This window comes from Pygocentrus nattereri, chromosome 5 (assembly GCF_015220715.1).
Source record: "Pygocentrus nattereri isolate fPygNat1 chromosome 5, fPygNat1.pri, whole genome shotgun sequence".
Lineage (NCBI taxonomy): Eukaryota > Metazoa > Chordata > Actinopteri > Characiformes > Serrasalmidae > Pygocentrus > Pygocentrus nattereri.
The window spans coordinates 46,190,920-46,217,238 of record NC_051215.1 but is presented as its reverse complement, the minus strand read 5'-3'; the positions used below and the strand labels follow the sequence as shown (position 1 = coordinate 46,217,238).

Below are 26,319 nucleotides of genomic sequence, written 5' to 3'. Positions count from 1 at the left end.
CCCTCCCTGACCGTTTTTTTTTTGTTTGGTTGCAGCCACAACCTCTGCTTTTCTGGGAAGGCTTTACACGAGATGTCAGAACAGTGATTGCATTCAGCCATAAGTCAGGTCAGGTACTGATGTTGGTTTATCAGTTCACCACTCCAACTCATCCTAAAGGTATTGCGTGGTGCTCTCACTGCATAGAATAAAGTTGCGCCGATGGGAGGCTGAGAAGCAGACGCTTGACATTTTATTTGACAAAGATTAAGCTGTAACTCGCACGCCTTCACTGTTTGCTCCTGTGTCTACTACAGTTGTAAAACCACTGGAAGAAAATGTGGTGTTATTGTTATTTTTATGTTCTTTTTTTTTTATTTTATGTTCTGCTTTTATTGTCCATATTGTTATCCTAATAAAATGATTCTCTTACTGTTCTAGCTCCATGCAGGCGTTCTCTGTTAATTAACAAGGCATACATTTTCTTTTCTTTGCTGCTTTAAGTACTGGAAGAATTTTGTAGCACATGATGGGGAACTGCAGTTGTCATTGACCGAGAACAAGGTGAATAACAGATTTATGACTCTGGTCTGGTCGCCACTTAAGCCTAGTTAAAGACTGAAATGGAGGAGTCCATGAAGTGTCCTGAATGACGTTAGTTTGAGTTTAGGACTATCTCTATCCAGACAACAGGCCACTGGATAAGAGCGTCTGCCACATTTAAATGTAAACTGTAGATGTAAAGGTTGGATCAACTGTGTGTGTGTGTGTGTGTGTGTGTGTAGGTAGGTAGGTAGGTAGGTGCACAGGTAGGTAGGTAGGTAGGTGCACAGGTAGGTAGGTAGGTAGGTGCACAGGTAGGTAGGTAGGTAGGTGCACAGGTAGGTACACGCACAGGTAGGTAGGTAGGTGCACAGGTAGGTAGGTGCACAGGTAGGTAGGTAGGTAGGTGCACAGGTAGGTAGGTGCACAGGTAGGTAGGTAGGTAGGTGCACAGGTAGGTAGGTGCACAGGTAGGTAGGTAGGTGCACAGGTAGGTAGGTAGGTAGGTGCACAGGTAGGTAGGTAGGTAGGTACGTACGTACGTAGGTAGGTGCACAGGTAGGTAGGTGCACAGGTAGGTAGGTAGGTACGTACGTAGGTAGGTAGGTAGGTGCACAGGTAGGTAGGTGCACAGGTAGGTAGGTAGGTAGGTGCACAGGTAGGTACACAGGTAGGTAGGTAGGTAGGTACGTACGTAGGTAGGTAGGTAGGTGCACAGGTAGGTAGGTTGGTAGGTGCACACGTAGGTAGGTAGGTAGGTGCACAGGTAGGTAAGTAGGTACGTAGGTAGGTAGGTAGGTAGGTAGGTAGGTAGGTGCACAGGTAGGTGCACAGGTAGGTAGGTAGGTACGTACGTAGGTAGGTAGGTAGGTGCACAGGTAGGTAGGTAGGTACACTATAATGACCTTCACTGTGCTGGGAAGGCTTTCCCCTCAGTTTTGGAACGTGATTTCAACAGTTTGCTTCCATTCAGCCAAAAGAACGTTAGTAAAGCCTGTTGGGTGATAAAGCCTGACGGGCCAATCATTTTCTTCCCCACCAAACTCTGCCAGCAGTGGAGGACAGTAACTAAGTAAATGTAATTAGTTACTGTACTTAAGTAGTTTTTTCGTGTATCTGTACTTTACTCAAGTTTTTCCATTTTGAGCGAATTTTTCCTTTCACTCCACTACATTTCAGAGTCTAATATCTGAAACATAAAGCCAGAGCACCAATCAGGGCCCAGCGGTCACTTTGTTCCGAGCTTGTTTTGACCTGTTGGTCATACCGACCCAGTGCAGCACACGGTTCAACATCAGCGCAGCCGTGTAAAATTTGGGAGCACATACGTCACATAAATGATGAACTAACCTAACTTTGTGTAAATAGACCACAATATAGAAATATGTCCACATATGCAGTCGTGACTGGCCTGTTCCTTTTTCTCTGAATTCATACAAACACTTTCATTTTATAGTAAATTAGTTATGGTTAGTTTATGTTTATGAACAGAGGCCTACAGATCAACACAGTAAAGGAGCTCATCTGTGATCCTGAGTTTAAAGCCAGTTTTTATTCAGCTTGTAACTAATTTACAAAGTAAACTTAAACTGAAACTTTACTTGTGTGTAAAAAGTGATTTCAGAGCCACTCGGTTCTCCCTGATGGAAACTGTTTACCTTCAGTGTTTTGTGCTTATGATCATTTTAATAGACGTCAGCATCACTAATTAATGACGTTCTATTAAAAGACTGGTTTACCAAGAGAGACGCAGGAGGACTTTCACCTGAAATGAGTTCATGAAGCCAGTCTGGTTATAAAAATGATAACAGGACATCAGAGCCAGAATTACTCTTTTAGTACTTTTACTTTATACTTAAGTACATTTGAAGGCAAATACTTTAGTACTTTTACTCAAGTTGAGGTCTAGAGTAAGGACTTCTACTTTTACTGGAGGAATATTTTACCTTACTTTAACTCAAGAATATGATTTGTGTACTTGTGTCCACCTCTGTCTGCAAGCCCTTTCTTTATGGAGCTTGCTTTGACTATGGGGCACTATGATGCTCAAACAGGAGAGTCAAGCTGGTACCGTCCTCTTTCAAACCCAGATTAGACCACCAAACTGCCAAATGGTGAAGTGTGATACGTGATTAATCACTCCAGAGAACGTGTCCAGTGGCGACGCTTGGTATAGCGCATGGTGATCTGGGAATTGGGTGATTGCTTGGCCTTGTAAACCCAAATTGCGAAACTCCCCAGTGAGCAGTTCTTTTGCTGACATTGCATCCACAGGCAGGATGGAGCTCAGCAGCGAGTGCTGAAGATGGTTTTTATTTGCTCCACGCTTCAGCAGTCTGTGGCTCTGTTCTGCGAGTTTGTGAAGTGTAAACATCCAGGCACAACAATAACTCCAGCACAGCCCTTGCTCTTGACTGACTTGATAGGAAAGCAGAATTCTGTGACACATTTTGAAAGTCTTTATTATAACCCATTGTTCTGCAAGTAGTTGTCTATGGAGAGTACATGGCTGAAGAAGTGATCTTATGCACCCGTTTGCGATGGGTGTGGCTGAAATAGCCGAAGTCGCTTATTACATTTACATTTATGGCATTTGGCTGACGCTCTTGTCCAGAGCGACTTACAGTTTGATCATTTTACACAAGTAGGCGAAGGTGGTGTTGGGAGTCTTGCCCAAGGACTCTTATTGGTATAGTGTAGAGTGCTGACCCAGGCGGGGATTGAACTCCAGTCTACAGCGTAGAAGGCAGAGGTGTTACCCACTACACTAACCAACCACGCCTATTAAGGGGTTTGCAGATACTGGGGCCCCTGTAGTGTGTTTGATATGTAATATTCCAACACTAAATGGAGGTTTAACAACAAGTACAGGCACAGTTGTTTTTCTGATGTACATTCGTTAGTATTCCTGTAGGAGATGGCTTTTGCTGTTGGCTTTGTCATATCTCTTGATTAATGGTGAAGTGGTCTGCTTGTGAGCAGCAGGTTATAAAACAAGGTTGTTTTGGTCTGCCCTGTCTTCGAACTAACGGTTTGACTCGGCCCAGGCATTTTTCAAACCTGCGCTTTCAGGCCGATCAGCATTGACTCCTGTCTCGTTGAAATGCAGAACTAACTGCACTCTGTAAGTGTGCAGTTCCCTTGTTTACAGAAGACAAAAGCCTTTAACACATGTCAAAGGCGTGGTTGTTAAGGTTGGCGCCCAGACAGCTTTCAGATTTAACTCTGAACCCTAGTCCGTTATTAGTTTTGTTAAAGAGCAGTTTAGCTGTCCAACTTGCAAAATAGGGATCATATTTTAAGTTCGTTTGACGCAGAAGTGTCAGAGGGAGAGAGGGAGAGAGGGAGAGAGGGAGAGAGGGAGAGAGATCCACTGCTTAGAGGCCGCTATGAGCCTTTTTTTTTTTTTTTTTTTTTTTTTTGATATCTGCGTAATTTGCTTATTGTACATTTCAGTATATTATCTCATTAAGAGTCAGTAATGGTCATTGTACTATACAACAGCTCACTGTCACATCCTCAATTACAGAAACAACAATGAGTATGAGGATAATGGACAAGTGAATGATTTAAATTCTGCTCTCAAACGCTTAAGCTAAGAGACGCTGTACATTTTCCACTGACACTTTATTTAAAAGCCTGAAGATGATACGAATGTGACATTTGATGGATCATTAACTGCTCAGGAAGTGGTGCTGGAACTTGACTGAGGGAGTTTGGTCTATCTTCTGTTTGTGGGTGAGAAATGTTTCCAAGGAGACTGGCTAACACTGTCTCTGCCTGTCATCCACCCACTTATGAAATGCAGTTGTCACTTTAATTTCCCATATTTCTCTCTCTCTCGCTCTCTCTCGCTCTCTCTCGGTCTCTCTCGGTCTCTCTCCCTCTCGCGCTCTCTCGCGCTCTCTCGCGCTCTCTCGCGCTCTCTCGCGCTCTCTCTCGCTCTCTCTCTCTGTCTCTCTCTCTCTCTCGCTCTCTGTCGCTCGCTCTCGCTCGCTCTCGCTCGCTCTCTCTCTCTCGCTCTCTCTCGCTCTCTCGCTCTCTCGCTCTCTCTCGCTCTCTCTCGCTCTCTCTCGCTCTCTCTCGCTCTCTCCCCCTCTCTCCCCCTCTCTCCCTCCCTCTCCCTGCCCCTCTCTCTCTCTCTCTCTCTCTCTCTCTCTCTCTCTCTCTCTCTCTCTCTCTCTCTCTCTCTCTCTCTCTCTCTCTCTCTCTCTCCCTCCCTCCCTCCCCCTCTCCCTCTCCCCCTCTCCCCCTCTCTCTCCCTCACAAAAGCTTGAGCTAATAAACCTCTTGAATATTTTAGAGCTGTAATTATAGGAGGTAGAGGCGCTAGTGTTTAAATATTAAAGGCTTCATCTTTTAGTGTTGTGACAACATTTTGAAGTTCGTTCAAGCCTCATCACTACGTATAGTCTTGGAAGGCTGTTATGGCACCTAATTATTGTCCTGTACTGTAGATGATTTTTTTTTTTCCTTGCCATTTCATCGTTTTGAATATCTCACCTTGTAAGAATGACTGACTGTGTTTGATGCTAAGCCTACATGCTTCGATACTTCTGCTACTAAAATTAAAGTAATTGGACTTTATAGTTTTGACTCTTAAGATGTGGTTTGTTCTATGTAACACATGGATTTTAAGAGGTTATTTGCCAAATATGATGTATTCTAAGTAATACAGGCTAACCAGTTATAATAAAAATAAAAGGTAATGACCAGGAGCCAACAACACTGTGAATTCTAGGAAGCTCTGCCCTCTGTTTTGCCATTTCAGCCTGTACATGCCCCCCGTTCCACCAGTATTCACGATGTGCAGTATGAGAAATCGGTGTTTGTGCCAGCTGACCTGTACCAGTGCTGGATTTGGTTACGTTTCTTGCTGAGTTACCAAGTGTTCTGATCAAGGATGTGTGAGTAGAGCTCGATTAGGGCTGAGCGATAAACCCCTGTCTCAATATTTCAGCTTGAATCACATTAAGAGCGCCACAGAACAGATCAGTTTGGGGTTCGGTGTCTTGCTCAAGGACACCTCAGTCATGGACTGTTGACCCTGGGGATCAAACCGGCAACCTTCCGGTCACAGGGCCAGCTCCCTAACCTCCAGCCCACAACTGCCCCCAATGACGGGTTACTTAACCATTAGGCTAATTGGCCAAGCATATTTGTTTTTGTAGCCTTTTTAGAAAAACCATTTGAGGTAATGCTGACTGTTTCTCAGCCTTTCAGTGCATAAAAATGTGCTTTCGGTTCTGATGCAAATAGCATTTCTTTTTATTTTGCATAATAGTGAATGGTGCGCCTGTAATTTTGTATTTTGCTGTTTGATTAAAGTAGAAGTTAGTTTGACCTCTGGTTACATATCCAATTTAAATTGGTCAAATACAGTCACACATTGCGATGCTTGGTCGCTCGAGTCGAACGATTGCCAACAAAAAAGCAAAACGAAAGCTAGACAGTTTCGCTGTCTGTGGCTCTTCAACTCGACACTCCAGCTTTGTTGGTACTATTTGCGTTTATGGTTTAACTTCAGCATCTCATGACCGATCATGAGACCAGAACTTCTTGGGTTTGTTGTGTGGTAAACTGACAACGCTCAACTAGAATAGAGATAGTTCTGCTTTTAGATTAACAGTATCATTCTGTACCAATCGGTATCTGTGGTCACAGAATTTTCATTGGTCAGTCCCAAGTTTTAAGTCTAGCTTTGGTCTGCTTAGCACATTGTGGAAGGCTCTGACAGTTTCTGGAAGTGGGATGACTGCGTATTCCACCTTTAATATTGCAGTGACAAAAGTTTTAACCTGCTTTACTGAGTCATCACCTTTCGTCATGAAATCACAATAATTAATGAAATCGCAATAATTAATCCTGGAGTTTCCACATGCACCACATCAAGCATCAGCAATCTAACATTTGTCCTTCACATGCTAGAATTATCTCTGTCTACCACATCTCAGCGTTCCCACCCACATTCTCTTATTATACTAGTAGTATTTTGTGGTTTGGGGAGGTTTTTCTGCAGTTGAAAATTCTCAATATGTTTGATTATAGCGTACATTGACGGACAGATTGACGGACAGTAACGCAAGTAAATTATCACAGTATTACTAACTATTAATCAACATTACTCTCTGCATATGTGACCGAGAATAAGGAATTTATTATTAATTTTATTTGAATGTAGATCTGTTAATTGGTTTTCTTGCTAGAACTACTAAAGTGACCTAGTAAGGATGTTGAAATAATCCTGATTTAGGTGTAATGTGAGATTTCTAAATGATTAAGCGTTTGGGGTTTCAAGTTGGCCAGCTTTTGATCCATGTGCAGCAAAGAAATGCAAATGGTCTTCCCTCATGCATCAATTTAAAGCAGTCAGCGCGCCACATGGTTTGCCAAGCTTTAATGCCAATGCAGCATTTCTGCCATCGTCCTTGAACTGCAGTACATTTGCATTAAATGACATTTGCTGTTATGCTAACAAAACAGTTGGTGCTCTCATTCAGTCAGCTAGTGAATGGCTTTTAACTTTTAATGTTAGCACTGGTACTCTTCAGAAATGAGTGATCATCTTCACGCTGGGGCTGTAATGCCAGCCAGGCCGGAAAAAGGGTGTCCCTGACTTTTGCATTTAATTTTAGCCTTAATTATTTGCCTTAACGTTTAACTTGCGTTTAAGTTTGTTTGTCCCGATGCATAAATCTGTACCTAAATTGTGAGGCTATAAAAATTTGAAAACAGTGTTGAAAAAAAATATTTCTTATAAAAAATCTATATAAAATATATTATATAAAAATATATTTATATTGTGTATATATTATTTTATTATATTATAATATATATATATATATATTATAATATAATAAAATAATATATACACAATATAAATATATATAATTATAATTATATAATATATAATAAAATATTATAAAAAATATATTTATTTCTTATACTTGACCTGCTGATACCACGTCATCACCTTGACGTCATCGCACAGCTAGCTTGCTAATTAGCATGCTAAAGGCTACATGGCTAAAAACAACAGCAAAAAATAAAAAAAGCCACTACACCATGTTTGTTTGTCAAGCTCCAACCATAAAGGGTAGTTCAAAACAAGCAATTAACCACCCAGGAGCAAAAATCAGCCTTCAAACTTGAAAGAAATAATGATTAGACATTTATTCTGATATGTGTCGATATCAAACGATATGAGTTTTAGAATAGAATAGAATAGAATTCAACTTTGTCATTGCGTATGTCACAGGTACAAAGCAACGAAATGCAGTTTGCATCCATCCAGAAGTGCTTAGCAGAAATATAAATATGTATGTTACAATGTACAGTAAGTATAATATACAGGTTAAAAATCTGAGGGGGTACAGACATGAAGGGGGTTATACAGGTTATAAACAAGAATGGACAGGTTATAAATACGAAGGGGTATAAAGTACTATGAACTATAATAAATATGAAGGGGTATAAAGTACTATGACCTATGAATAAATAGGAAGGGGTATAAAGTACTAATGAAGGGGTATAAAGTGCTATGAACTATGAATAAATAGGAAGGGGTATAAAGTACTAATGAAGGGGTATAAAGTACTATGAACTATGAATAAATAGGAAGGGGTATAAAGTACTAATGAAGGGGTATAAAGTGCTATGAACTATAATAAATATGAAGGGGTATAAAGTACTAATGAAGGGGTATAAAGTGCTATGAACTATGAATAAATATGAAGGGGTATAAAGTACTAATGAAGGGGTATAAAGTACTAATGAAGGGGTATAAAGTACTATCTGATATCGTTGATATTGTTATCGTGATAAGGTTTTTGGCCATATCGCTGCAGCTCCACCCAGCAGGTATCGAAAAAGTTCTGTTTTGGAACTTTTATTCGCCTGAGCCAAACATTTAGTCACGTGAGCCAAACCAGTCAGTATAGTGTAGTGATGAGTTTGGTATTTATAATAATTACAGTTCAGTTTTTTTTTTTAAAAATACAAAATATTGCAACATTTAATTTGCCTTTTGACCTCTGTATTAAACCTGGAAGTTGCCCTGTTACACGCGTAATGAAGTAGAAGTGCTGTAATTTATTAAAGATAAGAGGAGATGCTTTATTAGGATTTTTTTATTATTTTATTTTATTATTTTTATTATTTTATATATTTATTAGGCCCACAGCAGGGAAACTGGTACATATATATTAGAGCTTTTAACAGGCCAACCTGTTTTGGTTTGTTCTTCTGGTTTGTTGAAAGCTCTTATAAAACCTAAACAAAACAAAATAAAACGTGTTCATTTGGGTCCTGCGGTTTGGCATGGGCATAAAAAATGATTTGGCTGTCTGGACAAACCTTTTGTCTTTAACTGTATTTCAATTTTGAGACTACCATGTAACCTGTTTTTTTATTATTATTTATTTTATTTTATTTAAAGAATCTGTGTAACATTAGCTGCTAACACAATCTCTTGATTTGTTGTGGTGGCTTGAGCGTCTCTCTGCCCTCTAGATGCATTTCCATATCTTTGTTGGACAGATACCCCTTCATGGTTCCAGACAGTTAATCTTGTCAAGTCAATTTTGGTATTACTGATTGCTTATCAAGACACTGGTGTCTCTGTCAACAAGGGGAAGATGACTTTGCCACTGATTTCCAGACCATGGTAATCCAATACTCGATATAGCCTGTCTGGGGATTTAGGAACGCAACGCCAGCCATTCTTCTTTACAGCATCTCCTTATCCATCTTTGGAAACGTGGAAGGGTCTGTTCAATACGTTATCGGCAGATCTTTGTGCGCGTGTATAAATAATGCTTTAAGAGTTTTTTTTTTTTGGTTTTGTAATTCATTCGGATTGTGATAAAATGACCTCAGATGTTCTGTATTAAACACAGCATTTATAAACATGGACATGAAAACAAGCCTGTAAATACGAACAGTTAGAATGACCTTGAGCTTCTAGCGGCCGTCGTCCAGATGTTGGTTTTGAAGCCTAAAATAGATGAACAAATGTTAATACTTACTAACTACGAAATGTGGAGCTTCTCAGCTGAAGGACATTAATGACCACAGTTCGGGTCCTGACCTGTCCGTGCTAAAGTTTCCTAGGTTCCTTACTTTGCTGGTTAGTGTTCCTTCACTTATTTGTCATTTCCGTCGCCATCAGGCTCCTAGGGACTCGAATTACTTAACGGTTGGCACACTTTTAACAAGCAGCATCTTGGCTTTCTGTCAGTCCCTTATAGAAAGGAGGGAGCTTCCAGTCAACCACACTGATGCCAATTAGCCAAAGTAGCCTCTCACCATTTTTGCATGGCCCTTGGCAGGATGTCGAAGGGCAGCCCAAGAGTTTAGGTTCCTGACAAGCACATCGCTCCATGATTTCTTATGTTGCACCACACTTGAATCACCATCTGGCTGGGTGCATTCATTAGCTTCTCCTGTCTGGGCCTTTTCTCCTGCTTTCCATTGCCAGCTCCTGAATGAGTGCCGGTGAAAATGCGTGGACAGAGAGGGTTTTCTTTGTTAGCGAACAGGTTTTACATATGTGCCAGCGCTGCTTACCGGTTTGGCCAGAAGGTCTCCAGAGCCAGCTTTATGCCGAAGGCTAGATTTAAAGCAAATAACATAGACCTCAAATGAATCAATCTGGAGTTCTATGCTAAACTAAGTTGGTCATCTTGATGAATCTGTATTGTATCTTTATTTGTTTATGTAAGTGTTATGTAATATTTTTTTTCCTCCCATGTTTTTTAAGCTCTTCATTTTTATTCTGCCCTTCTAGTACTCGTTGTAGCCTGATGGGGGCGCTGTTTCTTCAGTGTTGGTCGCCTTCTCCAGTAGCACCTCTCATTGAAACAACTGGCTACCCCCCTTTTTTTTTCTTCTCCAAGCTCAGAAAAATAAGATTCTCAATTTGAAAACCGAGGCTGGCAATATCTTGCGTGAAGTGAGCTGCTTTGGTGCTCGTCCTGCTTCAGAATTACATATTTACAAATAAAAAAAAAAGACAAATGTACATATCAGCCTCTTACGTACTTGAGATTTAGAAATCCTTGTTGGGGCATCAAGATGTCTTTTCCAGTTTGGTGGTAATTGCCTGTCTTGGGAAGACTGAAGTTTATTTAATTATCAGGAAACGAAAGAACCCGTGACAGAACTTTGTCCATTTGTTCTCCCTTATTGATCAGTTTCTACCTTGAAATGGAAGCTTTTGTATTTGCTCCTTACTTCCCAATAACTCTGAGGGCCAAAGGAGTTCATGATGCTGAAAAGCAGGCTGATGACGATCTGTTGGTCAATACGCGATGAAGTAGGCTGCATTTCTATCTCGGCGGTCCTTTATCACTGAAGGTGTTGTTTTAACCTCCATAGAAACCTCAGTGAAGTAGACAAAAGGGGGTGAGTGGGTGTTTTCGACTTCTCGAGTGTCTCGTTTCGTTTCATATTGCAGAGATATGGAATATTTCATATTAGCATAGGTTGAGGGCATGGCCGTCATTAAGGAGGATATGCAAAAGGAGTAGAACTGAAATTGGGTCCGCGCTGTTAGCAGGATCAGTGGCTAATTGTGCCCCAACTAGGCTCGGCGCTGAGTGACAGAGCTTCGGCTCTTAGCGTATCCTAGGAAGGCGATTTTAATTGGGCTGCTATTGACAACAAATGAACACCAACACACAAACTCTTATTGGCACAACAAGATCAATTTGTCTCAGAAAGCATTTGTTTATGAACTATTTTTAAGTTCATGCTTGAGCCTTCTTTCCATTGCTGATGGTGTTTTAATGCGATTCAGACTTTATCAGTCGGCGTTTTTTGTACTGCGTCTGCTCGTTATGTTACTGTCTTGATGGCAGTTGCCCTTTGATGTTTTGCTCTGTACTTCGATATGTTCGCTTGTGCCGTGTAGCTGCTGTATTTGGTTAATAACTTATGGAACATGTTACTACTCGGCGATACCCCATGCTGTGTTTTCAGTATTTTATTACTTATTATTGTGGGTCCGGCCTCTGTTTGCAACTTATTAAAACACATCAATGGGAAAAGGCAGAAATGAAAAAAGCTCATTAAATGGGCCGCTGCCTGCTTTGTCTGGCTTTTCTGAATTGTTTGGGCTGCAGCCATCCACAGTTGACAGAGGGCTGTCAAAACCGCTCTGCCGAGAGCTAATAAAGGTTCAAGTACCTCCGCTGTATGCGCCGCACAAGTACAGCGGGACTCGTATACATCACAAGCATGTCACATCACCGGCAGTAATGTGTGCGTAAGTACGGTTAATACAGTTATTTCACATTTTCTTTTCCAATTCTTTTAAAAAAATGAGTATAAATGTGTTAAGTTTGAATGAAAGAGGCTGCATTTCATCTCCTGTAACAGCTACTAAGTGTACTAATCATTTTTTGCCGTCTATAAAATAAGCTGAAAACATCTATTGCATGTTATTCTCTGTAGGGTCACTGCTGTGCCTAATACAGGTGTTGGAGATGAGCGAGAGCTGAAAAATAAGATCGTCCAAAACGTGTGGTTTATATTGTGCAGATTTTGTAAGTCATGGCCTTGATCAGTCGAAGGCACACGCCTGGCTGCAATGCTAGCGTTCAGTTTTATATATCTTTGCTATTCGAAGAGAAACATGCATCAGCAATTTTTTCGATTTTTTGCTTTTCACCATTGTTTGAGCTCTGCAGCTGTTCTGCGCTGTACGTTTGCAGCTGTTCTTTACGTCGTGTGAAAATTTCGTGATGAATGAAGAAACAGAAATGCTCCAGAATCTTCTTTACGTTGACTCACAGCGGCGGTGAAGAATGTTTGTAACATTTTGCAGATGCTTGTTTTTCTTCGGACAGCAACGATATTCTGGACGTTGGTAGTTCCACCTGTCTGACCTCTACTTTTTGCCAGTTTTCAGGATCACGAACATGCCACAGTGAAGTGATGATTCGGCCTCCTTCCTGACTGTTAGTGAACCATTGAGACCTGTGCGTGTGTGTGTGTGTGCGCGTGTGTGTGTGTTTCTGTTGTTCTAATGGCTTTTCACTGCCATTACAGAGAGTATCTCATTAAACGAGTTCTAAAGTGGAGCCACTACGATCTGGCCCTGTTTCTGTGACTCATCCTGTTTATTGCTTTGTTTTAACAGATTTTCTTTGTCTTTGTTTCAATCCTGAGAAGAAACTGAATTTTCAAAATGTTTGCAGATGTGCTCTGTAGGTTTAACACCAGTACAGCACTGTTGTGTTGCAGGATGTCTGAATGTGTGGTTTTGCAAAAGGTCAGCAAAAGTCAGGTCGAGTTGCCGTGAATTCAGATTTCACCGGTGTGCCCCACATTAATCTTTTTTCCACTGTATATTTTTTTTCAAATTGTGTTTTTATTACATATCCAAGTGGATGGTTGTTAGCTCTGAGGATATAAAAACTATTTTTTGCTATTTTTTGGTGTTGAGTCCAAGTTCCTTGCACTGGAAATGTTACTGCTGCACTGCAATCTGGCACTGCCTTGGTAGCTTGTTCATGTCCAACCCGTCATGTCTTTATCACTTTGTTTTGCTTTAGTTAACAGATGCGCTCAGACTTTCTGACTTTCTGCAAAAGTTTCATGGCTGTCAGAGCAAAACCCCTTATCTCCAGAATGGCGGCTGCACAGGAGAAGGAAAAACATAAGTAAATCAATTTTGGAGCTTTTATATTGGACAGAATAGAAAAGTCCTACATTCTTATCTGGCCATTTTTATTTGGTCCTATAAATAAAACAAGCTTCCCTGGCTTTTTCATCATTTTTTAAAATAAAAAAGAATTTGTATTTTATACTTAGTGGTTGTTTTTTGAATTTCTCTTATTAAGAGTCTACGGTTGAGTAACGTACTGTATTAGTTTGCAGCTAAAATTTGATTGTACTTTTGGCTAAATGACCTTCATCCAAGTGTCAGTCTGGTTTTGTGGAATTATTCATTTTAAACCATATCTTGTATCCTAAAGGGCTCATTTCATGGAAAATGTCTCACTTTTTAAAAACAGGAATTTAAGGTAGAATATAAACATTATTAAAGTTACAAAATGATCTGTTCATTTCCCAGTCCATACAGTCCATATAGGAAAACAAAGCTACAAAAACAGTCTGCTTTGCATTCATTGTCTCTCTGATGTCCCATAAAACCAACACATTTACACACATGCACCTATTCAGCCTACACCAGTTTAAATCCGCCAGTTCTGGCTGAAGTTATGCAAAGTGTTTCAGCCCAGATAGGTCTTTAAATAAGGGCTCAACACATTGCAACACATCAAAACTAATCACAAGGGCAGAGTAACGAAAACGGCCTGTGTATTTGTAAGGGATAAAAAGAGGTGGGAAAAATGAATAATGCCTGTTTTTGGTATATAAACCCATACAAATGGTATACGTGGATGTCAGGGAAAGAAGTAAAATACAAAAAAGATGTAGGATCTGGACCCTTTACCGCTCTTGAAGTCTCTGTGCTGGGCTTCAGAGTGCTCCTGTCTAATTCAAAGCAATATTGTAATGCTTAAAATGCGACCTTGTGTGCCGTTTAAAGTATTAAGACTAACCCTAGTGCCATGTCTTTGTTTTCTATTGGAATGGTTTGTATTTTATTGTATTGAAATAAAATATTAGGGGTTCTTAACTCTTCTTTTTTCACAGTGCAACCCTTTTTTGGGGTTTAAAAAATAAAAATATAAAATATTTCATGACCCCCTCTTTGCCAGGTTGCCCTCCCCTACCCACACACATCAACGTTAAGTGATACTATTTTAATCTCACAACCGGGAAATACCACCTCCACATTTAAGCCATCCGTGAAGTGAAACACCACATACACACTAGTGAGCACGCACACACACGCGCACACACACTCACTAGGGACAGTGAGCACACTTGCCCGGAGCGGTGGGCAGCCCTATCCACGGCGCCTGGGGAGCAATTGGGGGTTAGGTGTCTTGCTCATGGACTGTCAGTGCTGGGGATCGAACCAGCGACGTTCCGGTCACAGGGCCAGTTCCCTAACCTCCAGCCCACGACTGGTACGCTAAACAAAAAGAAATTTTGAAGAATATGTAAATATTAAGTCTACTCACTTACTGGGTCTGCATTTCTTAGCTGGCATTTCACCACAAACCAAATCTTTAGCCTGATGCTGAAAAAAAAAAAAAAAAGCTTTAAATTTAGTGGTCAGTCAGACCCTCCCTCAGTAAGGGAGTCAGACCCTCCCAAGGTGACCCGGTTGAAATTTATAATCAACGTTAGCCTGTCTTCCATGGTCTGTAAGTGGACCCATTCAGCCAAGCTGGTATGCACTCAAGATGGTTTTCTCTTCGGTTGATAACGAATATCTTTTAGCACCACTCTTGAGACCCTCAAGTCAGGTCAAGGTTAAAAAGCCCTGCTCTAAAAATCTCCGTCCCTGATCTGATGCCTTCTCACTGATGAACATCACAATTCATGTCTTAGCTCACCGTAGTGCAGTTAATGACTGACATGGAGAGTCCGTGAATATTTGGAATGGCAATTTGGTTGTGGAATTTGTTCGTGAGGGAAAAGGCAAGAGCACTCCTAAAGGAAGAGATCACAGCCGACAGCGCGCTACCCCACGTTTATTATATGACACGTTTACTGAGGCGTGCAATTGAAATCTATTTTTTTGGCAACATATAAACATTTGGCTGTGCAGTTCTTAAGATCTTAACCTTTTGACCCTTAACAATGGTTCCGTGTGTTTACAGCTGACCGCGAGATCCTTACCAGCCGTGCAGTCTGATGAACGACTCCAGCCGCTGCTGAACCACCTCAGGTAACTGGCTTCATTAGAGCAGCCCCACTGCTATTGCGCTCTATTATTCATCGTCTCAGTGTGGTCATTAGGGTCATCTTTCATAAGTCAACAAGCGTGCTGCAATTTCAAAGGAAGATAATTCAAGGTTTTGGTTTTTCTATTGAGCCTAATGCTTTGACAAAGCATGTAGTGTTTGCTCTGAAGTCCATACAGTCCACATATGGAAACTGAGCTACAGAAGCAGCATTATTTCATGAAAACCAACTCATTTACAAATATGCAGCAGTTCAACTTGCAGCAGTTTAACTCTGCCTGTTCATATTGAAGTTTTAAGAAGTGTTTCAGCTCTGAGTGCTTTTTGAAAACAGCCTGGTTTAACTCTAAAGGATGAAGAAAGGTTAGGAATGGCCATGCAAAAAAATGCCTAACAAATATTATAAGCGGAGGTCAAAACATGCTCACTAACTCTTCTGGTGAAACTTCTTCACATTTTCTCCTCCTTTCCTCCTGAAGTTATAGGTAGATTGTGTCTGGCAGTGTTATCTGACACTAGGCCTATTCTGAAGCGTCTGAAGCCGATCACCACATCTTTTTCAAGCCGCCTCCCACGCGGCATCATAGAGCATCTCAGCTTGTAGAGCAGACATTCTTGATTGGCAAGCACATATATCTCTATTGACAGGCACGGAACAACTCCGGAGTCCTTTTCAACCAATGAGAGCGCAGTTGCACTCTTGTAGCTTCAGTGGGAATGCTCTCTGGGACGTGTTTTTCCTGCCCACTGATGCTGCAGAACCAGGGTAGTTATTATGAGTATATACATGCAGTGATGACATCTTGCCTATTCATTTCTCTCGTTTTTCTTTTTTGTGCCTTTTGTTCTTTCGTACTGTTACCTCAGTCACTTCCGTGCATGACCTCAACACAATGTCAGTGATTCATCCTGGGCCTTACGCATGTAAACGAGGCTGTGTTGAGTGCTCCTGGCCCCAAGGGGATGCAGGTGTATATTAAAGCCCAGCCTGGAGCTCATTTGCCTTCCGTTGCCTGTCCACCTCCGCCGCGCCCACAGAAGAGTGCGTTTTGTCCGTCCTCTCTTTTGTGGAAGAGAGGAACAATGGCAGCGTGCCTGACTGGCATCGCAGCCTGCAGCCATTTCATTTGCCTTCCGAAAGCCCCTGAATGCAGCTGCTTTAATTGGATGTGTCTGAGAGCACAGAGGCAGTGATTTCTAGCTGTAAGGTACTTTTTGCTGTGTGTCATCACTGGTCTGGCTAGATAAGATGGTTGCGAGGGCTGGTGTGACCCTGAGCAGTGTGGGGATGAGTCCAGTTGTGGATTGAATCGTGGCCTGTCCTCAGACGAACGGGCAAGGACACTCTTTCTTAATATCACATACACTTGGAGGGGAATCGTATGCTTATACCTATATAAGCTGTATCATGAAGAATCTCGATCTGATTTTATATATATATATATATATATATATATATATATATATATATATATATATATATTAGTGCAATTGGAACCTGTCCTAGTTATACTGAATTTGTAACTGACATTTTTAGGCCTGTCCCAATCAGTACATTCTAGCTAGTGATGATTTTCCATATAAATAATACAAAGTAAGTAGAAAATTCTTTTTTTTTGTTCATTGTGTGCAATTATGAAAGCAGCACCTTGTAGTTTAATATCCATGTGTCTCAATAAATGCTTTTTCTGCTTAATTTATTCTTTTTTTTTTTTTTTTTTTTTTTTTTTTACTTGCTTGTGACTGTGAGACCTAACAGATGTGGAAAATAATTGCAGTCAGCTCAGATAATTGCAATGAGGTGATTAGGCAATAATTGGGACAGGCCTACCCTTATTTTTAATAATAATAATAATAATTGTTCTAATTATTATTATCATGATTACTGTTGTCCGGATTTTGTATTATTATTGTTCAGTCCTTTTATACTTCCTTGCTTGTCTTGTGATGTAAAGTTATGGTTTTTTATCAAACAGAGCACAACAGAAGAGTGAAAAGGCAAATAAATGTAGTTGTTTTCAAAGGATCGCTTGGTACATGTCCCAGAGTAATGAGTACATGTAACTTGTAATTTAAAGGATCGTTTCATGTTTTAATTCATCTTTGGGCCAGAGCTGTTTGTGGCTTCACATTATTGGTTTCAGACCTGTGGAATATGTACCACACTGGTCCAGATCACTGCACTGATCACTTTCATACTGGTAAAATTCCCTTCACTAATTGGAGCTTGGTTGAATTCTAATATCAGCTAATATGGTTTAGTATTTACAGTAATTATGTACTTGCGTCCTTTTGATTTAGTTAGTTATTTCCCCATCAAACTCCAACCACTAAGACATAAATGTGCTTTAACAGTGTTCCTGTAAAGAAAGAGCAGTAAGCTCATCTCCTGATGACCGTGGCAGTTTCTGCAGCTCCTAATTGGGATTTGAAACTGCTTGTTTTACTCTCGTGAATGTCAGGCAGTGATGATGTTGTGTACTTAATCTCCCAAGTGCTGCGGTTGAGTATCTGAATGTGCCGTTTGTCTTTTAAGGAAAATTGCATACATATTTTTATGTTTGGATTGGCCGACCGTCATTGATAGTCACATAGAAAAGTGTTGTTTGTTTTTTTTTATTTATTTAGTTTATTTTTTTAGCTTCTGTGTTTACCAAGCTAGAACATTTCTTATTTTCTGGGCTTGAATCGCAAGGCTTGTCAGAAAGCTTCAACTGGTGAGTCTAAAAATGGATTCCTGTAGCAGTCTCGCAGCGTATCTGTGACAGTTGGGTCAAATATGTGTAATAAAACATGATTTTTAGGAGAATTGTCCCTTTAAAAGAGACGTCTCTTGGTGTATGTAACTCTCGTACCTCAGTGATCCACCACATAGCTGCAAGTGTGTGTTCACGTGTTAAAATGCTGGAAGCTTCTTTTCTCTCTCAGCTGTTTCGATTTGTTTTGTGTTGCAGCCATGCCTATGTTGGCCAGGATTACAGCATCCAAAAGAACATTGGGAAGGTTTCCTTGGAACAGATTGATGCAGTGAGTACTCAGTGGGACATGATGCAATTCCAATGGCACAGAAGCCCTCACATTAGCATAGTCGACTCCTCCACCAAGAGGGGCAGTTTTCCATAGAAAACCGACTTTCTAGTTCGTTTTCTTCCAAGTGGCTTTTGACCGTTTAATTATTGTACACATCCAATGCTACATATAACAAAATCCTGACACATGACCTTCAGTATCTTTAGGGCTCTGTTATCAGAGAGTCTTTGCTGGCTTACTGGGTTATTGTGTGTGTTGCTTTGGTGGGTATGAGGAGACGATTTTGGAGGAGGGCTGTCTGCAGAGGGAAATGTATGTATTGTCTCTTTCGCCACCTCTGAGGCAATTGCTGTTCCAATTAAGTGGCCTGTCGGCTCATGCAAATTTCGTCCTTCAGTTTTTACTTCTATTTGGGCACATTAAAATGGAGGCAGTGTGTTGTCTTGAAATTAGTGCTTCATTTAAAACGACACCACAGAATTAAAAAGTTGGAGATTGGCTTCCTCTGCATGCAGAGCTGTTCTTTATCTTGTTCCATTTCAGTGTGTCTCTTTCTGACTCTCTCACACACAAACTAGGCACTCTCAAGTATGTATTTTATGCTGAATTTACATTATGACTGTAGATGGTTGACAGTAAACCGAATATTCCAGTGTTGTCAGTGGAGCAGCAATAGAAAATCTGGCGCCAGCAGTAGCAACGGCAGCATAATGCAATGGTCTGCAAAACAGTCCATCAAGATTTCAATTTTGCAATAAAAAAAAAAATCAACATCTGGTTTAATTTATTTATTTTTTGGGTGAGAGACAAGTCCTCTCATTGTTGAAGTTCAGGTGCACCCAGTGTATATTAATTATGTGGTTCAGCTCCTTCCTAAAAGGAGCTGAACTACTGGATCTTAAAACCAACTGTTAAACCCTCCACTGTATATTAGGCCTATATATTTATCATATGTTATATTGAATGTTTGATTATTCTGTTAGAGTAAGAAATGCTCAAGATGTTTCACTTTAATGATTGAGTGAAGTAAGAATGCTTTTGTCTAAGCATCGGCCCTGTTATCACTACATCGCGAGTACGGTCTCAAGTGATACTCCAGCCATCCGTAGCTGGGAGTCGAGAGAGCGCAATTAGCCTTGCCCTCTCTGGCTGGGTAGGATGGCCCTCCCTCTCCTTCCTTCACTCCAGCGCAGTGCTAGTCAGTGCAGGCGTCTGTAAGCTGATGTGATGGGTCTGGCAGTTGGTGTTCTCCGAGCACTTTTAACTGTTCTGTGCCGTTGCGTTGGCACCAGTTCTGAAGGATCTGGTGGCGCTTTACATGACTGGGAGTAAGCATGTCCTAGGCTTCATCCTCCCAGTACTGGTAGTATCATGTGATTGGGGAGACCTAGTAAGCAGGTGGAATTGGACACAATTAGGGAAGGAAATTAAGAGAGATGCGCATGAATTCTTAAAAACAAGTCAAAGTGTGGTTTTCCAATGACTTTCATTCTCAGATAGTTTGATTATTGAATCAAATTTTATCGGATATTTTTTTCAGCTGTACTACACTAGTGATGGGTACAGACGGATGCTTAGATCAAGATTTATTTCATTTAATATATAGCCAACAGATGGCTTGCTTCTCCAGTAATAGTGTGTGAATCTCCCCTCATCCCTCCATTAGCTCTCAGCGAAGTCCTTCCCTCTGTGCATGAGGCAGCTCCACAAGGCCTTGAGAGACAGCCACCACCTGCGCCACGGCGGCCGGATGCAGTACGGCCTCTTCCTCAAGGGCATTGGCCTCACCCTGGAACAGGCGCTTCAGTTCTGGAGGTCCGAGTTCATCAGAGGCAAAGTGGACGCTGATAAGGTAAGTTTTAGCTCCCAGTGGAAGTGTTTTCCTGTATATGGAGCGTTTCATTGCTGCCTTTCTTCTGTTCTTTTGTTGCGCTGATGTGCTTTTTCTCGTTCTGTCCTTCAATAATTCTCAAGTAATGAAGGTCACTCAGACAGATGAGCGCTCTCATATTGATGGTGATGCTGGAAATAATTTGGTACCCTTCCCTTGTGTCCTTAATTACGAAATTCTGGAGAATGCACTGTTTTTTTTTGAGTCCATGGTACATTTAACAAGAAAATTACGCTCCCAAGCTGAGCCCTCCATTTCTCTCCTCCTCTCGCTCTCTGAGCGAATGTTTATTCCCAATTGCTTCTCAATCAAGGAGACGCTAATGAAATTCACATCCTTACCTGAGAATGCCTGTCCTGTTGGGGACACATTTGAATATAATCAGTTGTCTCACGGGAGTCAAGTGGACACATACGGAGTGCAGAAATCCCCTCACGTTTGTGTAGAATTGCTCTCTGGCTTCTCCAGCTGGTCAGTGACAGTTTTAGATGATTTTTTTCCTCTTTCCTCTGGAGTCTCAGTCAAGTGTGGCAGGATTCACACACTATCCGTATCTTAGCACCAAACTGTTCATCGCATGTGGTGCATTCCTGTGAGGAAAGTGGTTTTGTGGGGAAAATGTTAATTGGCAAAGCAGTGCTGATTTAATGATTTTCTGACTTCTGCTGCTTTCGAAGAGGTGGGTGATGCCACATTGCTTCATGCAATATTCAAAATTTCCCTTTGAATTTATAAAGGACAAATCTATCGACAGACCTTTTTTTGTAGATGTGAGGGATTGCTGCATTACTGCCAGATTGGAGCATCGCTGTCCCTTAATGGCTGAGGATTAAACAGGCCTTCAAAATGAGGCACAATGGAAAAGAAATTAGTTTGGATTCTCAGGCAGGATGCAAAGAATTTATTAACAGTTCAAGGCAACATTTCTTATGCCCTCTGAGCAGTGTAATTCGTTTAGCCTATACTTTTCATATTCTACATTTGCACTTTAATATTCTGTTGAGTTTGTGTAATTTATGGATTAAGGAAACATGATATGGTTTTAGCAGCACTGTAAAAGAAAACAAATACCACAGCAAGGTTGTTTTTTCTTTTGCCATTTTTCCCCCTGAGCTGTTTTATCTTATAAATGAGCATATTATTCAGCTAAATGCATTATTCATTGTTTAGTGCACACCGACTGCAGCATGTGTATTGAACAATACAGTCCTAGTAATGCTGTGATGGGCTGCTGCCTTCGACTGAGAAGGGAGGTGAATATCTGCACCTGAAGTAATCTAAAACGAATAAACCACACAATAGATCTGTCTATTTCTGCACACGCCGCACTTCCCTTCTCCATCTATGAAATGGTGTGCAATTTTCTGTGACAACATTGTAAAGGCAAAAGAGAGACAAATTAAGGTCGTTTTCGACAGAATGGGGCATTTCCATTTGGGCGAAAATAAGATGTCACTTTGCGTGACAAAAGCAATGAATGAATATCAAGAGGACTGCAAATTTGGAATGTGTTTCCAGGCACCAGTCAAAAATAAGACTGCAAAATAATCACAAACAGCTGTATTCTCCTCATTTAGAGTGGCATCTATAAGTAGCCCGGGTACTTTTGAGCTTTGCCTTATCGTTTAGCTGGGCAGTCGCGATTTTTAATGAAATGAATAGGGATGCACCTTTATGGGAATTATGCGCCGATGCAGATAACCAGTATTTTTTATATATGTATCTTCTGAGGCTGATATGTAACCATTTGTAAAGTATAGATATTGGGTTTGCATCTGCCTAGATTAACATTACACAGGAAATATAACATTTGTTGTTATAGGGTCTCAAATACAGTAGAACTATTAAAATGCAGACATTCAGATTCTGATTCCTTTATTGATCCCAGGGGGAAATTGCAGTTGTTACAGTTGCAGCCATTTATGTAAAAAATAAACACTTTACTAATAATTTAAGACAATATAGAGAAATTTACAGTATGTACACCAGATTTAAGTACTTATGAATATAGTAAGGTGGCGTGATTGTGATAGTAATATGAAACATCAGGTATTTTAGCACAATAGCCCCATGTCACCCAAACATTCTGCGCTTCCAGAATACAATAAACACATCAAAAATATTTGTTTTTATGCCTCAATCCAATCAAAACCTTTAACAAAATAACTTATTATCGAAGTTGGTTGCTGAAAATCGCTGTTGCTGTTGTCGCCGCCACTGAATAACATCAGTGTTGCTTTGCCTGAATATTGATGCTTGTGATGTAGGATCTGAGGGGTGTTCTCAGATGAACTAGTCTAGTGCTTCTTTGAAATAAAACTAGATAGTAGAGCTTCATTAAACCCAGTTTCAAAGTAGCATAAAATAAAGATGCTGCTGTGTTGTTTCTTAAACAGCATACTAATGTGATAACAAATCATTCAGTCTCTTTAAGGGTGGAATCTACTTTAAAGTTAAAATTGGTGACTAGGCAGAGAGAGGAAATATTCCATCCAGCATAAGGAAGGACTCGTGCCCCCGTGAAGTGGAAAAGCAATTACATTTTCTGGAGAAATAGTGTCCTTGAGCTGTGTCAGTATTTAAGCTTGCTAAGCACCCAGTATCATTGCTTCTCTGCACCACCACCATGCAGACCCCCTTATTGCTGATGCTTAAAGTCAGCCGTCCAGGCTAGAAACAGTAGGGCTTAATGTACATAAGACAGGATAAAAGTTACACATCATATGGGTTTGCTGATTTGGCACCTTATAGAACACCTGTAAAAGCTGCCAGGTTTCCGAATGAGCTATTTTTAATAGAAACACTGAAGACCATACATAATTCCTTATGTTTGGGTGATATTTTTTTTTAGTTTTGGGTGATTAACATGCTGTTCATGCGTAGATTTTAATACATTTTTAATATTGTGAAGGGGATCTACAGCTAGCCAAGAGTTGTGAGAGAATCCCTCCTCTCCAGCAAACACAGCTGGTGTGGTTATTTTAACAGCAGCTCCTCATGGTCGTTATTCAGCCAACCCACAAATATAGTATTTCATTTTTATTGACCAATCAGATCTGAAACAACATGACAAACGTAGAGTCACATTTTGTGAGAGGTCAAGTGTTACCTCATAGCACTTTTTTTTTCTTAAATAGCTTCTGAAAGATGGAGGAGAAGCTTAAAATATATGTAAATTAATACTGTTAACAAGATGATCACCTAATTTTTTTTTTTTTGTCTGAAATTAATGTAGAACAATAACCACTATGCGAGCTAAACGACTGTCTTCAAATTATGTGGCCAGTGGCAATCAGGTTCCAAGCACTTTTTGGGTCCAGTCGAACACAAGTGAGTCTAAATGAGTTTCAGAATGGCCTCTGCTTATAAAAGATGTGATGCCGCAAGAAAAATGTCTATATATATAAAATATATATATTTTATACACACACACACACACACACACACACATATATATATATATATATATATATATAACATCAAAATGTATGGGCTATGGACTTGATGTTGTATTTGCAAAGTGGTTGACCTTGCTGGACAAAGTAATTCCACAGAAGTTATCCCTACTATATTTTAGTCTCAAAATACAAGAATTTCAGCTTAAATGCCCAACTTCAGTTTCCCCTTACAGAAGTGTTTTCAGTATTGATCTGATCCAGTATTTTTCAGCCCAGTTTCCATTTCTAGTAATTAGCCATTTTAACTGGTTTTATTCAACTCAAACAAACACTGAAAAGCTCAGCTGAACAAGGATGAAGCAGGATTTTACATCAGTTAAATCTTCAAACACTTCAAATCAACGTCTGCCGTGTTGCCCATTTTACAGTGTACTGATTTGTGCACCCTGTGTTGAGCGCTGTCTGACTTATATTCTCAAACATAAGACAGCTCTGTTAGATGAATGAAAGATGCTGAAAATCTAAAACGGAAATACAATTTTATGAATTGTTTCAAATTCCGGTATTTTAATATAGCCATTGTGAGAGCACTGTATTTGTAAAATCATCTTTCTTTTTTTGAATGCAGAAGCTGTCTACTGTGTTCTTTAAAAAAAAAAATGCTCTCGACGAATAAAACCCCTAAATTGACTTAAATTCCATTATTATGCTGAGACCTTAAGCATTTGGATTTGGCTAGATGGTTATAGCCTAATGTAGTCATTGTGAAAGCGCTGTGTGCAATCTCCTGGCTTTCTTTTTTGAATGGATGGTTGTGCAGCTATGTAACCTTCTCTCTTTCCCTTGAGACTTGAGCAGTGCTCTTAAGAACCAGGCATTCGCCATGCCCCACAGCTGGCAAGAAACACGCTGCCAGTTCAAAGAAGCGCCTTTGCTTTGACTACTGCTAAGCCACTTTCACAGACTCAAAAGCAATTGGAGGGTGTCTGTTTACCCACACTCCCCTCTCTTAACCTCCGTCCATGCCAAAAGTCGGAGAGGGGGAAAGGGGGAGGGGGCAAAACCCACTTCCAGACAAACACATTCTGTGATGGTCATGCACTGTCACTCGCAAGAGTGCCCCATTTCCAGGGTGGCTGCATCCCCTCAGCCTGCCCTCTCAGGTGTAACCCAGTCAGCCCCTGCGCTCCAAACGGACTCCATGTTCCGTGCGACGGGCTGGAGTGATGTGCAGCAGGCGGCTGCAGCTGCGTGAGTGATGTATGTGTGGTGTCAGGGACAGCGGACCGCACGAAGGGCCCCATTGACATTCCACTATTGGCAGCATGAGAGAGTTGTCATTTTAAATTTTAAATTCTTCTGAAAAATAGGTTTTAAATAACAAATCAAAGTGGTACATTGAAAGTAAGAGGCAACTGGCTGTTTAGCACAATGACTCGTGCGTAGATCTTAGAGACTTGCTTTTGCAGTAATTGTTTAAAGGGCTTTATTTATACCCACGTCTGGCTTAATGCCTTTATATATTTATAATATAAAATGTGTGTGTGTGTGTGTGTGTGTGTGTGTGTGTGTGTGTGTGTGTGTACGCATGCACTTGTATGCATGTACACACTTACCTTTGTTAAAGAATCATAATATTAGGTGTGTTTTTTTCCATTTTTAAAAAAATAATCTTTTACCTTTAAAGCCATTGGTTACAATTATGCTTCTTCTTCTTCTTCTTTCGGCTGCTCCCTTTAGGGGTCGCCACAGTGGATCATTTGCCTCCATCTTGCCCTATCCATTGCCTCCTCTACTTTTACACCAACCATCTCCATGTCCACCTTCACTACATCCATAAACCTTCTCTGAGGTCTACCTCTTCTCCTTCTGCCCAGCAGCTCCATCTCCAACGTTCTTTGCCCAATATATCCACTATTCCTCCTCAACACATGTCCAAACCATCTCAACCTGGCCTCTCTGGCTTTATCTCCAAACTGCTCCACCTTCACTGTCCCTCTGATCTGCTCATTTCTAATCTTGTCCATCCTTGTCACTCCCAACAAAAATCTCAGCATCTTCATCTCCGCCACCTCCAGCTCAGCCTCCTGTCTTTTAGACAGAGCCACAGTCTCCAAACCACACATCATAGCAGGACGCACTACTGTCTTGTAAACCTTCCCTTTCACTCTTGCTGCTATCCTTCTGTCACACATCAGCCCTGACATCCATCTCCACCCACTCCATCCTGCCTGCACCCTCTTCTTCACCTCTCTTCTACACTGTCCATTGCTCTGGATGGTTGACCCAAGATATTTGAAGTCATCCACCTTTACAACCTCTACTCCTTGCATCTTCACCTTTCCACCTGCCTCCCTCTCCTTCACACACATATATTCCGTCTTGTCTCTACTGACCTTCATTCCTCTCCCGTGCAAACCTCCACCTCTCCAGATTCTCTTCCACCTGCTTTCTACTCTCACCACAGATTACAATGTCATCTGCAGGGACAGTCCCGACTCCTGCCTTTCCTTCTCTCTCGCTGCCTTCTAAACCGCCTTCCTCCTCTCCTCTTTGGAGAGGCACCCTGCTGGTCAACAGCACCGGAGGCGGTCGTTGTTAACCCGGGCCTCGACCCATCCGGTATGGCAAACATATTTGTGATCCGCAT

General features: G+C 40.8%; 1 protein-coding gene across 2 annotated transcripts in view; it reads left to right on the top strand.

Moving 5' to 3' along the window:
- Positions 1–26,319, top strand: part of prim2 (DNA primase subunit 2) — a 71,214-nt gene that overhangs the window by 16,860 nt on the left and 28,035 nt on the right. For both annotated transcript variants that reach the window (XM_017724565.2, XM_017724564.2), the window contains exons 8-10: positions 15,267–15,334; positions 18,305–18,377; positions 20,047–20,232. In XM_017724565.2, coding sequence (XP_017580054.1) covers positions 15,267–15,334; positions 18,305–18,377; positions 20,047–20,232 — 327 coding nt within the window. The remainder of the gene's footprint in view (positions 1–15,266; positions 15,335–18,304; positions 18,378–20,046; positions 20,233–26,319) is intronic.